The 13,270-nt window shown below is 34.4% G+C and overlaps 1 protein-coding gene across 3 annotated transcripts in view; it reads right to left on the bottom strand.

The window, feature by feature from the left end:
* Window positions 1-2,354: 2,354 nt before the first annotated feature.
* Window positions 2,355-13,270, bottom strand: part of LOC116779066 (uncharacterized) — a 44,029-nt gene continuing 33,113 nt past the window's right edge. For 2 of the 3 annotated variants that reach the window (XM_032673218.2, XM_061529827.1), the window contains exons 3-10: window positions 9,804-9,954; window positions 7,282-7,410; window positions 6,411-7,088; window positions 5,725-5,961; window positions 5,241-5,472; window positions 4,666-4,925; window positions 3,868-4,346; window positions 2,355-3,706 (exon numbers count right to left, since the gene is read on the bottom strand). In XM_032673218.2, the coding sequence (XP_032529109.2) occupies window positions 3,485-3,706; window positions 3,868-4,346; window positions 4,666-4,925; window positions 5,241-5,472; window positions 5,725-5,961; window positions 6,411-7,088; window positions 7,282-7,410; window positions 9,804-9,954 (2,388 nt within the window). In that variant the 3' untranslated portion in view covers window positions 2,355-3,484. Of the gene's footprint in view, window positions 3,707-3,867; window positions 4,347-4,665; window positions 4,926-5,240; window positions 5,473-5,724; window positions 5,962-6,410; window positions 7,089-7,281; window positions 7,411-9,803; window positions 9,955-12,669; window positions 13,257-13,270 lie in introns of those variants that run through there. The other variant, XM_032673217.2, reaches the window with a different exon arrangement.

Consider the following 13,270-nt stretch of genomic DNA (forward strand, 5'->3'; position numbering starts at 1 on the left):
ATATATATATATCATAAAATTATTAAGTAACTATTCGATAATAGTGCATAAATATATATCTAAATAGTAACAAAATTCTCGCAAGAGTACCTAACTATTATTGTAAGTATACATAATTTGTCAGTGGTTGCCAGTCAGCTCAAGGTAACTCGGGGCCGTGCTGAGTCATTGCTTTCTACCACCTTCGGCCGATGACACCTGACTGAACTCCTTATTCAGTATTTATTCACCCTCACCGGTTTTCCTTGCGATTGACCTTGAGCGTGTCACCTCGCTACATATTAAAAATAATACATGATTACAATAATTATATGCGTACCGCATCAATTTGGTTATTATTTTAAATTATGTTTATGTATGTGCTTGCAAGAAAGCTCTGACGGAGTTAATTTCGTGCAATCATTTGACTTATTAGAATATAGCAATATTTTTTGCTTAATTTTAATATGACATATATTAATTATTATTGTTTATATGTAATATGAAGTAAATATATTTGCAATACATAAACAAAAATCTTACCTATAATTATTCTTTTATGCATATTTGTATACAAAAAGCGATAAAAAATTAATTGCTTCATTAAAGAGTCCTTTTTTCAAATTTAAACTAATTCAACATCAATAATATAATATAATCTGAAATGACTCAGGTTACAATAACGTAAAATCGTACAATATTCTTAACACGAGTTTACATAATCAAACTACGTACGAAGCGTCACTCGTGTCTCATTCAATAACGTACGCTACGTGAATAGTATGTGTGAAAAATAATTTTTGTTAACTGTTAACGTTCCGTATTTAGTGTGATGCAAACAATAAAATTGCGGTAAATGTGTTGTTATTTATATTAAATAATCTTATTTATAAAACTTTTCATAATATTTGTAATCGAAATATACGATAGATTTATTTTATAATAATTTAACGATAAATTAAATGCATTGAATATTATTATTATAACATAGAAAATAACAGGTTTTTATATACATTACATATATATATACAAGTACTTTAAGTAAACTTTAAAATATATACGCCGTGAGTACATTCCTCAACTTAATAAATTACGGGATAGATACACGTTTTTTTTTGTGTTAAAATGTAAATTGTACGTTAAAATATTTAAGTAGCGAGCTACTTGATGTACTTCAAATTAACCTCAGGGCTTATTTATGGCTTCCAGTGTTGACCCTTGAATATTTAATAAATCCAACAATAAAACACACACACACACACACATATATATATATATATATATATACTACTGTTACTAGTTAGTTGTATATTTACATAGTGGCATTGCTGTGAAGGAAGTCGTCTGACCTTAATTAACCGAAACAAAACAAGTATATCCAGCTGCGAAGTAGAGTGAAGCTAAGCCAAAGCTATTTTTTTATATTCAATATAAGTATAAATATATTAAAGCGAGGCATAAATTAAAAAAATATATTCCTATTTTCTTGAAGTTATTGTAATAAGTAACGATCAGAAACAGCTACTTTCCAAATGTTTTGAGTAAATTCTGATTAGATATACATAAACCCGAGTGTAGATTTCAAAACTTTTTAGATGACGTGTGCATGTTTAGCACAAGTTTGCTTCGTAACACTACCAACCAAATAGCGAGCGAAGTTTTGTGAATGAAACTGCTAACGCTCCGTATTTACTATTTAGTGCGTCACTGCGAACTCGTGATAAGCGTAGAGATAAATCTGTTTGAGAATGAGTCACCGTAACTAATGCAGATCACAGCGTTATGAACGCGGACATGCTCAAACGGTTACAGAACCGCGGAAGTATAAATTTTAAAGTAATTATAGGTATACGATTCAATGAACCCGTGACTCAAGATTTTAAGAATTAGTCATAGACGTAGTTGCGGTAGGAACAGATCGCATCATTGGCCAAAATGTTTTTCCGTTGAATGGACATCTTGAAACGTTACTAATTCTCGTTTTGTTGAGCGAAATTACTATCGACAAAAAGATCGACATCGTGCGGCAGAATAGTTTCAGTACAAACCTTTTTAAAAATAGCAATTAATGAGGTCATTGGCCTTCCAAATTTATATTTTATCGTTATAAATGTGATTTAATACAAAATGTAACAGTTTATGCTGTATATATTTATATGATTCATAAGGTATTCAAAAAGGTTTTATTTAGACCTTATATTATCTTTAAATATTTGACAATTATATTCAATAATCATTTCATTATGAAATAGTGTAATTGTTCTTGGGAACTTTTTTTCACTCTAATTAAAGTGTCTCAGGATTTTTTTTTCTTATCTCTTATATAAATATTTTTAATATCAGTGTCTATGGGCATGTGAAATAAAAAGTAAAGGAACAGAGCAAAATCTTTATTTAAGTTACAAAATTACAAAATTTCTTATCATTACTTACAACTAAATTTCGCTTTTTAAGCTACACACATCTTTACAAGCTACAAAATACTTAATTACGAGCAACTCTATATTAAATTTCTTGGACGGTTTCTTAAGACAATATAAAAAAAAAAAACTGGTATTATGACGTTACTTTGGATTTAATAAATTAAAATAAAACGATACGTTAATATTAATGCAAATATATCGTTTTAAATGAATTTCATAAGAATCTGTAGAGAATAAATAAACCTTACCTAGCGTTATTTACAAGAAACTGCTTAAACTCATTAATGAACTAGAAAACGAAAAAGTAAAAAAAAAAAAAAACGGCACAGAACTTAAACTTAGTAATACTTAATAATTAATTATTAGTTATATTTAAATATGGAATAAAAATGAAAGTTAAATGTCTTATGACGTAACATAAAAAAAGAGACATACCTAATAAGTAATAATAACCTAAACTTAATATAATTTTACCAATAACATGCATTGCTTTATCACAGCTTATACAATAAAATATCTGTCGCAAATATTCAATTATGAAACTATCCTAGATCTTAGCAATACATAATGAAGGAGTAAATAACATAATTCTGGAAAAATTTTTTTTTTTTAAAAAGCACCGTCTTAGAAAATCAGACATAAATGATATTATCAATGGCTAAATTGTAGACAAATTCTACAATAGTATGATAATAATGGCATAAAGACATCGAAATCATACTCAAGCAAAAACTAATCAGTATTTTAAAAACTAACTCCACATAAATTTTAAATGGATTCTAAATTCAAAATCCACAGCGGCCGCCTGTTGTGTGTTTCAGAGTCATTTTTAACCTCACAGCGTCTTATTTTATAGGTATTCTAAATTCAAAATCGCGTATACTAATAACATTATTTTCAGCTTCCGATGTGTCTTATGAGGATTCTAGATTTAAAACCGATGTTTATATTAGTTTCCAGTTGATGATATGGAATTTTAATTATAAATCGCCAGTTGCATTACCTTATGATGAATGTTATGTTTGTATTCTATATTCAAATCGTCTGGTTGAGTCGCCGTGTATAAAAGGCGGCGGGCGGCGTCACGTGTAGCAGTTGTCCTCGTCCGCGTGGTCCGAGCAGTCGATGGTGCCGTCGCAGAGCTGGGAGAGTGTGATGCACCTGCCGTCCACACACCGCAGCTCGCTGCTGGGACAGGGGGAGGCGTGGGCGCTGTTGTATGCCATGTCTTCGGAGTTGTCTACCGCTGTTCCGTTGGATTCGATCGACTCCATGATGTCAGCTTGACGTTCTTTTGCTGCTTTCTGCGAATTTTGTTATAGAACAAACGTTGATTTTATTAGCCTCCTAACCAATGAATTAAGACGTAATAATATATTATTGAAAAAATTTTTTTTTACACTTTTCATTTAACCGACATTTTCTAATTCTACTGTCATTACTATAATGCATCTTATCGCCTCACCCTTAACATGGACGCCCCGTCTATGACGCGGTCTAATTTCTTCATCGTTTGGTTGACCCTCACTGCTACGGACGTGTGCGTGGGTTCCTCCACCGAGTCTTGTTTATGAACAGCCGCTTCTTGTGCGTTCGCTCTCTGTGCGTGTGTCTCTGTCTTGTTGTCCATATTGACTTCCACCGGCTTGTTCTTCTCGATGTCGAACAAGCCCAAATCATCTAAAGTCAAATCTTCCGCCGAATCCTTCTTGTTGTCTGGTTCTTTGGTTGTATTTGTCTTGTTTGTTTTGTTTCTGAGTGATGTCTCCATGAACAGTAATTCCTTCTCCTCTTCGGAGGACGTCTTGTCCTGTAGTGGTGTCATGGCCTGTAGTCGTTTGTACGGCGTGAGCCGCGACGGAGATGGTCTTCGTGTGTAGTTCCTTCTGAAGCCGCTGTTGCTGTCACTCGTCATGAGCAATTCCTTGCTGCTTTCATTTTCACCTACAAAAGTATATTATATCTAAGTAACCTGTTCTCTGTCGACTGAATTTTATTTTAAAAATATATCCTTATTTGGGAAGTCGTTTTCAAACAAATTAAAAACACCCAAATTAGGAAATGATAATCGAAATATAAGGACATATCTACAACTGAATGTTTTTCCTATAATTTTCTTTTTTATCTTTCTTATTTTTAACCGCTCACTTTTTCATTCCTCTACTTTCTTAAGATTACAAAATAGAACTATAGTATTTAAAATGAATAAAAAAGTAAATTGGTAAATAAGTCTCATAAAAAGTAGCAATACACATAAAATTACCATTCCTTCCATCAACAGGTAATCTATTTGGTTTCCTAACAGATGGCGCTGGCGCGGATCCAGCCAGTTCCTCCCCTGGTTCGTGTGTGTCTTCTGCCCCTCCTCCGTCGTATCTTCCCGCCAGCTTCTGATTCCTGTCCCTCAATAAACCGTTCCTCAATCTTCCTCTACACAGCTCATCTCTCTCGTCCTCCCCACTGGCGCAGTCCGCGTATCCGTCGCACAGCCAACGTTTGGTGATGCACATCCCTGAACTGCAGCTGTAATGGACATTATTTATGTAGACAGCAGCACTTTAGACCTTGATATTTTCGCAACACGACAAAGCTCTTATGATCGAAGGATGCTTGGAAACTCAATTAACTTCAATTCACACTGAAGACTACTAGGATCTGTCATAGGTTTTCTTTATACTTTAAATTTAAATTAAAAAGATTCTTTAAACTCTCTTCTCAATACAATAAAAAAATAGAAATCATCAAAATTAAACTTATAGTCGTCTCTTCACGTGTCTCGTGCTGTTTCTCTAACTACCCACCAATTGTCATCCTGCCTTATACTTGGTGAGTACTCACCGGTACTCGTTGTCGTCGCAGGCGGAACACGGCGCCTCGTCCTCTCCGGCAGGGCAGTCTCTGGTTCCATCACACACCCAGTCCCTGGGAACACAGGTCCCGTCCCCACAAGCCAACTCCCGCTGATAACAGGGACCACGAGCCGGGGCGCAGTTCCCAGTGGAGTACTGGTTGCACGAGAACATTGGTTGCAACTCGCTTGGTATGTTGCCCTCGCAACTGTCCACGATTGCTAGAATTTTTAGGGGTTTCAGTGACAAACTGTCGATGTATAAATAATAAAAAATAGATCTAGCGCCTCCCAGAAAAAAATATCCGAACGCCTTTTTAACATCTTTGCTAAGATTTTTTGGAAGTGACAGGAAATATTATGGTAAAAACACGCGAGATAAAATAAAAAAAAATCAATTGTCTCGATAAGAAATCAGCGATAATTCAGTTAAAAATTGCTTGCTATGAATTAAGCTACATATAAAGACGTTACCTTTGCAGAAATTATAGCAGGGTAGTTTCGGTGAGTATGGCGGAGGGCTGCACTCGGGTTCGAGCAGAGAACAAGCGAAGTGTCTGACACGTTCACTGCAGTTGGTGCTGACGAGGTACTCTATCTGTGGCAGGAGAGTGGTGACGTCCGTCATGGCGATGGAGGCCGGGGCACTGGCCAGGTCGTATGGAAGAACACCGCGACAGAGAGACAGACGAGTAGAACGACATTGGGGAGCTGCGAAATATAGTGAATGACGTCATTATAAGACGCAAAGAAGTTATGTTCATATTGAATATAGGCAACAATAATTTCTTGCTACAGCTGTTTATGTATAGGAGAAAGTTAGTTCGGAAATATGATACGTCTTCATGCATAACTGCGCTCCAGATTATCCTTAAAATTTGCGAACATTATATAGACCCATAAAAAGCTCCACAAACACTAACATATTAACAGAAAATCATAAAGAAAACAAACATTCAATAGTTAAATATGTTAATAGAGTATGATGTAAAATTTACGATATTAGTACGGTTACATACAGACATAAGAATAAAACTTAAGTGCATATTGTGCGTGAATGAATGCTGTAAACTATGTATGAATTCACGTACCGGTTTAAATAGAACCGTTTAAACCATCACCTAAAGCGTTCTCGGGAGTTCATGAAGTTTTTGACTTACCGTCGTAGTTGATGGGATATTTTTTAGTTGTAGCGTCACCTCTGTCTTTCCAAGTCGGCAGAGTGGGCGATACTCTGGTGTTATAGAGTGAGTTTTGAGTTGTCGATTTCATATTTTGGGCATCCTCTATCGAAATACCAAAAAACTTAGAATGACCTGATGTGAATTTCACTTCACTGTTGGCAACGGGACGCGCGTAGTACTCTGAGACTTCGGGAGCGACGAAGCGCGTCTTGATGTCGTTTTTATTGAACAAAGATGGATTTGTTTGATGAAGTTTGTTTTGACCCGCTAATTTATTTGGTTGTTTCTTCAAAAATATAGCAATATCGTTTGAGGATTCCGCATCCGTGAATGTCTCTGCAATGAGTCCAGCGTCCGTTGACGTCGTGATACTGTTAGCATCTTTGAAGTAAATTGCCAATGGTTTTTCTGGTTTCTGAGTTATATGCGGTTTTAATGTCGATTCGTCCTCCGGTTCTTTAAGAACTTTGGACATACGCGCCTTATCCGAATCCGCTTTTTCGTTTCCATATTGAACTTCAAGCGAAACGTGACTGGGGAACACTGGTGGTGCGGGCAACTTTCTGTTCGGGCTTGCCATCGTATCAACTATTGATCCTAAATCATTTACGTTACCGTTATCAGCGTCATAAAAGTCGATTTCCGGTGTCTTACCTGAACATTGAATACAAATTAGACATATGAAGCAACATTACGGAACATGAAGCTGTGTATTTGTAACATAAAATCGTAATAAACAACAACCGGTGTACTAAAACACAAGTGATTTACACAGAACCCACACACGCAACAAAGCGGAATACCGTCAGGACGTCGCTAATTTCGCAATAGTATCGAAAGGCCATACCTAGCGGTCGCGTTTTCCTTTCTTCGTTCAGATTTTTCGATATTTTTGGAGCACTATGCGACTGAGCCTCCGATACACTCTCTTCCCAAAAAGTTCCGTTCACGGCGTCTATTTCGGAATCCATATTAACTGTAATACAACATAGAATTTTTTTTTTTTATTATTAACATCCAAATTATTGCTTAAAACTTTAACACGTTTGTGCTGGATTCATCTTTCTCTTTTAGGACACTGAATTAGTTACAGCTATATGTTAATTATTTCATTATAATATATATTTAACTGCCAACGGTATCTGTATTTTGCATAACACGGGTACTAGTTACTCAATATTAATAGAAATATCTAGGTATATTAGTATTGAGTAACTGAAGGAAGTTCGAGGATCCGAGGACGTGAGCTTGTGAAAGCAGGGTTCAAGAAGTCAGTGGCACGATGAGAACCATTAAGAGCGTCAGTAGCTGGCAACACTAATAATCTCGATGACCAAATCATATGTATCAATATTTAAGTAATATACATTAGCTAACTAAATAAAAAAAAAAAGAATTATTTATTAAAATGTTAAGATAATTATGTTATTTTATACTATTATTATCCTCGCAGCTGCTGTTTTAATGTTGACTCAATTATGTAAACTATTATCAAATTGAAAAATTACCCCTGCTGATTGATAATATAATTATTCCCATAAGCTGTTTCATGTTTATGTCAATCTAAAGGCAAGATGAATAAAACCGACTGTCGCGTAGAATAAGTCACGTGCTAGTGAATAAAAATAGCTATTGAAGTTTCAAATCGTACTTAGAATACTTAAGAATATAATTACCGTGATTATATCTTACATAAAATCTGATTGTGTAATAACTTAATAGTTCTGATGTCAGCGTACCGAGCTGAACGCGAAAACTGACTCGCTCCTGTCTGGCTTACATTACCCGCGTGATTATATCTTAGGTAATGCACAGATAATTAAAAGCAATTTCATATAACACGAGAGTTCTATAATTTAAACGAAAACAGGTTAAGGGACTGTTATTCAATGGAAATCATTTTACAAATATTAATAACTCGACGCCATAATCGGAACTCGTATTAATTGAAGTTATTAAAAATGTCATTATAAGTTGCCATATACAAAAAAAAGAGAAAAGTCAGATCTGAAGTGTCATTGTGTAAAATTCATGTATTATGTACGTTACATGGAGTACAATGGCTGTTCTGAGGTCAACTTTCGTTTTATCCTCGATAAAAAAAAAACGGTCAATTCAAAGCGTAAGTTAAGCGGGTAGGGCAGTTAAAACTTTTTTATGATATCTTATGAAATTACGACTGTTAAAATTGGTCATAAACACCCCGTCTGAGAAAGTGTTGGGATATTAATGCAAGATCAAAGTCACGGCTGTCTAGGTACAGGATTGTAATTGCTGAGAAAGTTATTTACGATCGCCTTACAAGCCCTCACTCAGATAATTATCTTATTTTTATCATTATTATTAGCTGTAAAAGGGTAACGAACTAGGTCATATGTAAATTTTTCGTTTAATTTCCTTTCAAGAAGTTTGTAAGTCATCCTGGAGGGAAGATAACGTGCAAATGAAACGATAATTTTGGTCGCTTTGGTAATCATCTGGCTTTCTACGTGAACATAAAAGCTGTAGTGTCAGGTATAAATTTTTAAATTGTTATTTATGTATTAAATTTTGTGTATCGCTTCACACGCAAAGATTTATGTACACATTCATCGGTCTTGCGTGCTATCGATTTGTTGATGGAAATAGCAAACCAGTTTCGAGATAACACTGCAGATCTCTGGACCACACGCACATCACAAACAATTTACCCAGCTATTACCACCAAACAAGTTTTCGATTGCATAGAAAGATGCTTTTATAGGAATTGCCCAATCTCAGTACGGAGCTGACCGGTTTGAAGTCATCTAAACAGTGCTGCAAATTTTCACCTCTGCCATTTTAATGTAGGTTAGCTACATTCTGTACAATTTAATTGTCACTTTATTAGGTTTTATTAAAACATTTTCTGCAGCTTAATTTTACTGTCATTTTTTACCGATGGAAGATTAAATCTTTTTGAATTATAAAATGTCCCTTTAACATCAATGTAAGATATAAATTTGAGAAAATATCTTTATAAATTTTAATCAAATATATATATATATATATATATATATATATATATATATATATATATATAAATGTGTTTTACTAACTGTTTTTAATTTTTAATGCATACATAGCGAAAACTCGTCTATTAGTTTCGGTTTAACTGACTTTTTTAGGGAAGAAAATCAACAACGACTAGCAAAGACAAATGTACAAGCATTACTTTCAAGTTCCCAAAGTTCTGTTTTATAAATCTTTAAAGAAATCTAACTATTGAAATAGATCTTAAAATTTTTTACAGTCATTTAAAATAATGCTTATCATATAGCAATTACACTATTTGAAATGTAATGTTTTTCACGTTTGTTTTTCATGAATACAAAAGACGATATTAATTACCTGGCATCAAAAAGTATACAAAGGCTGCTAAGGCTACGCAGACGGTAAACAGTGCAAGAGGCCAGCGGAGCAGACGTAGGGCGCGCATCAACCTGTCTGAGCCGGCGGCTTCGTCTGAAGACACGCGGTACAAACTGTCGGGATGAGAGCCCTGAAACAATAAAATATGTACATAATTAAAAAAAATAACACTATTAGACAAATTATTAGGAGTAATCATCACGTCATTATTACCAGTATAATATTTAAGAATAAATTTATATTAGAATCGAACCATTGACTTCGGAAGGATTTATTTGATATTTTTTAAGTGTTCTAAACGAGAGTGATTTTATAATCTAAAGTATAGAGGACATTTAGATGCAAGATGTATAAAAGGTGACGACTATATTTATAATTAACGATTTAATATTTGTTTTGTACTTTCGTATTAGGTACATATATAACTTATATACGTCACATTCTATTTTCACAGGTATGTAACAAAAATCTAAATTTGTGTAACGATATATATAAATCTTTTTGTGAAAGAATATTTATTACTTTAAAAGTATTTGTTTGTTTTAAGATTCTCGACTACGATGATACAAATTATTTCAATAGGTGCTTACTATTCAGGTTACAGTTAAGTTAGTTACGTAAGTTCTAGAGAAATCAGATCTACGACGGTTCAAAATAAGAGTGAAGAAAGAGGAAAATTTAATCTGTCAGAAGGCATGTTAAGGAAGTGTTTCCGATTGTTGTCTCTTCCTTACGTCAGAGATATCAGTCACTGTCAAATAGTTTTGACAATTGGATCATCACACTAATGAGCAGAAGAGTCTCTATTCTTCTCTATTCTCTAATAAACTGTAATTTTTCCATTGCGAATGAAGCCATAGTTGAATAAAAAAAAACTTACTTTCAATTTTAAAAACTTGTGTAACATAAGTGTGTATTAATTTTTTTTGTTACCACTAACTAAACCATTACTTAAGCAATATCACGAGTACAATAAACACAACAAAAAGATTTTTGATATACCATAAAGTGCGATTATATTTCTTATAAATGATAGATTTAGGTTCCTTATTACAAGTTCTCACTCGTTTTGATAATGATGTCTCTTTTAAAGCCATTTATCAGCTTCGTTTAATTATATCAAAACAAAACATTATAAAGTCCATTAATTCAAACAACATGAATAGTTTTATCGTCGGTCAGATTATAAACGATATTAATGTGTTGACACGGTCAGGTCATTTGGACTAAAGGTTTTTTATGTCACTTCTTGAAAGTCGTAATATATTTAGATTATAATTAATACAAGTCGCGGTGGCCTGGAGGTTAAAGGCCCGTTAAAGGCCCGCCTCTCAAACGTGAGGGCTCGGGTTCGAAACCAGGCAAGTACCAATATGATCTTTTCCGAGTCATATGTACTTTCTAAGAGTATTTAGAGACCACTGACGAGGGTGAAGGAAAACAAAACATCGTGAGGAGGAGACCTGGTCTTATAGTTTCAAATTATAAGATTGAAATCGCCAACCCGTCTTGAGCAAGCGTGGTGATTAATGCTCTAAACTTTATTAATTCTAACCTTCTCCATGTGAGAAGAGGCCTTCGCTCAGCAGTGGGCTCCGATAGGCTGATGATGATGATGATGATAATTAAATACATAATACCAGCTAATCGTCTGATTGTGTAAGAGTCAATACAAACGGATAAGATAATCCAATTGATATGAGAACCGTCTTGTACATAATATTTATAACAAATGAAGCTGTCACTGCCATTTAAATTGGAATTAAATTTAAAGATGTGACTTTATCTCGATTTGGTATTCAGTCGAGTTCGGTTCGAGATTAAATTCATTAGCATACAGATGAGAGTGAAATCAAGGAAGGCGTGTTTTGTTATTTTTTTTTTTTAGATTATATAAAATTTATGACGGTTTTATTATCAGATGTTATAATGCATGCTATGGTGACACACCGGGAAGCCCCTTTGACCTTAGAGAGAGTCGTGACAGTGGTTTCGTCACTGTGACCAGAATTTTATATGAGATGTCGTTAATTTGCCGAACTGTCCGCGATTGTTGCGTGTTGTAAAATCTATTATATATGTATCGCAAGAGTCTAATTTATGAAGGCAATTCAATTTTTATGTAATCACTGCTAGAAGATAACTGACAATGTATTCGTAAGATTGATTTATTATTAGAAATTTGTAACTGATTTCGATTCTACGTAATAAACACGATGTAAAGCAATGTCTCTGGTTATGTAGTTCATAAAGAGATAGGAAGAAGTGCCTAAAATTTTTTATTTCGTCTCCCTGTGGTAGGTCGGTGAAGATCAATTGATGGTGTAGAAATAAACAATTATTATTTTTAGTATAATAGTAATTTGTACAGGGTGTTCTAATATAGTGATTGTTTGAATGATTATTGAGTACTTTTATACCCTACCGAATCTAACGATTCTACCGAATAATGTGGTTTCATGTAACATTATAAATAAAAAATATATATAATCTTATGGCAATAATAGAATTTGTTGACAAACAAACTAACGCCATAAGTATTAATAGAAAAATTATTAGTTGGTCAGGAAAAAAAATATTTAATATTCTGTCTATCCGTGTTGTATCTTGATTTCAGATACTAAGAGATGAACTACCGTTAAATTTGTCATTTTGAATTTATTTTAAATCGGTGCCAGACTTACTAGTTATTTGACCCGAGTAATTTGAATGGATAGACGAGGAATTAGAATATTTTGATTGATTTCAATATCAAGCCATTTCACCAATGTTTTCGTTTGTCTTCTTTCTGTTTTATTTTACAATAAAATTTAAATATAATTATACAACTTACTTCGTAGCCTACCTTTGCAGTGAAGGTCTTCAAATCTCTCGGTTTCGAGAAATATTTATCTAGTTTCGACTCATAGCAATTTATATTGCTCATACTCCTCGGTGGTGAATGTGGAGAGCAAACTCTGTAGGTTCCGTACTGTTCAACGTGTTCGGATATCGTCGGCAGATTACCGTTCGGGGAGCTGCAACTGCTGCTAGATCTGGAGTAGGCGTAGTTAACAGACCCATCGGTCGGGTTTTTGGGCTTCTTTGTAAAATTCCTTCTCGGCGGCTCATCGTTCATCTTAGCGTCTAAAGTCTCGAATCTCTCGGTCACAAAGTTCTCCTCCACCTCAGTCGTTGGGACATACCTCAACAGCTTGGGTTCTTTGATTTTGTTCTCGTATTTAACCGTGTCAGTCTGATTATCCAGCTCGTCGAGGTTCAGAGTATGCTGGACTTCGTTGGCTGTTCTGTTGGACTTTCGTTTCGGTTTCCTCTCGGCTGTCCTTGTTTGAACATGATCGCTCACAATTTGCGACTCCGATGCCGGTCTGTCTCCGTACAGGACGTAATTGCCGTTAACCATTTTGAAAACAAATGTCTGTTAATAATGCTAATAGGTTTCTTAA

Source organism: Danaus plexippus, chromosome 6 (assembly GCF_018135715.1).
Source record: "Danaus plexippus chromosome 6, MEX_DaPlex, whole genome shotgun sequence".
Lineage (NCBI taxonomy): Eukaryota > Metazoa > Arthropoda > Insecta > Lepidoptera > Nymphalidae > Danaus > Danaus plexippus.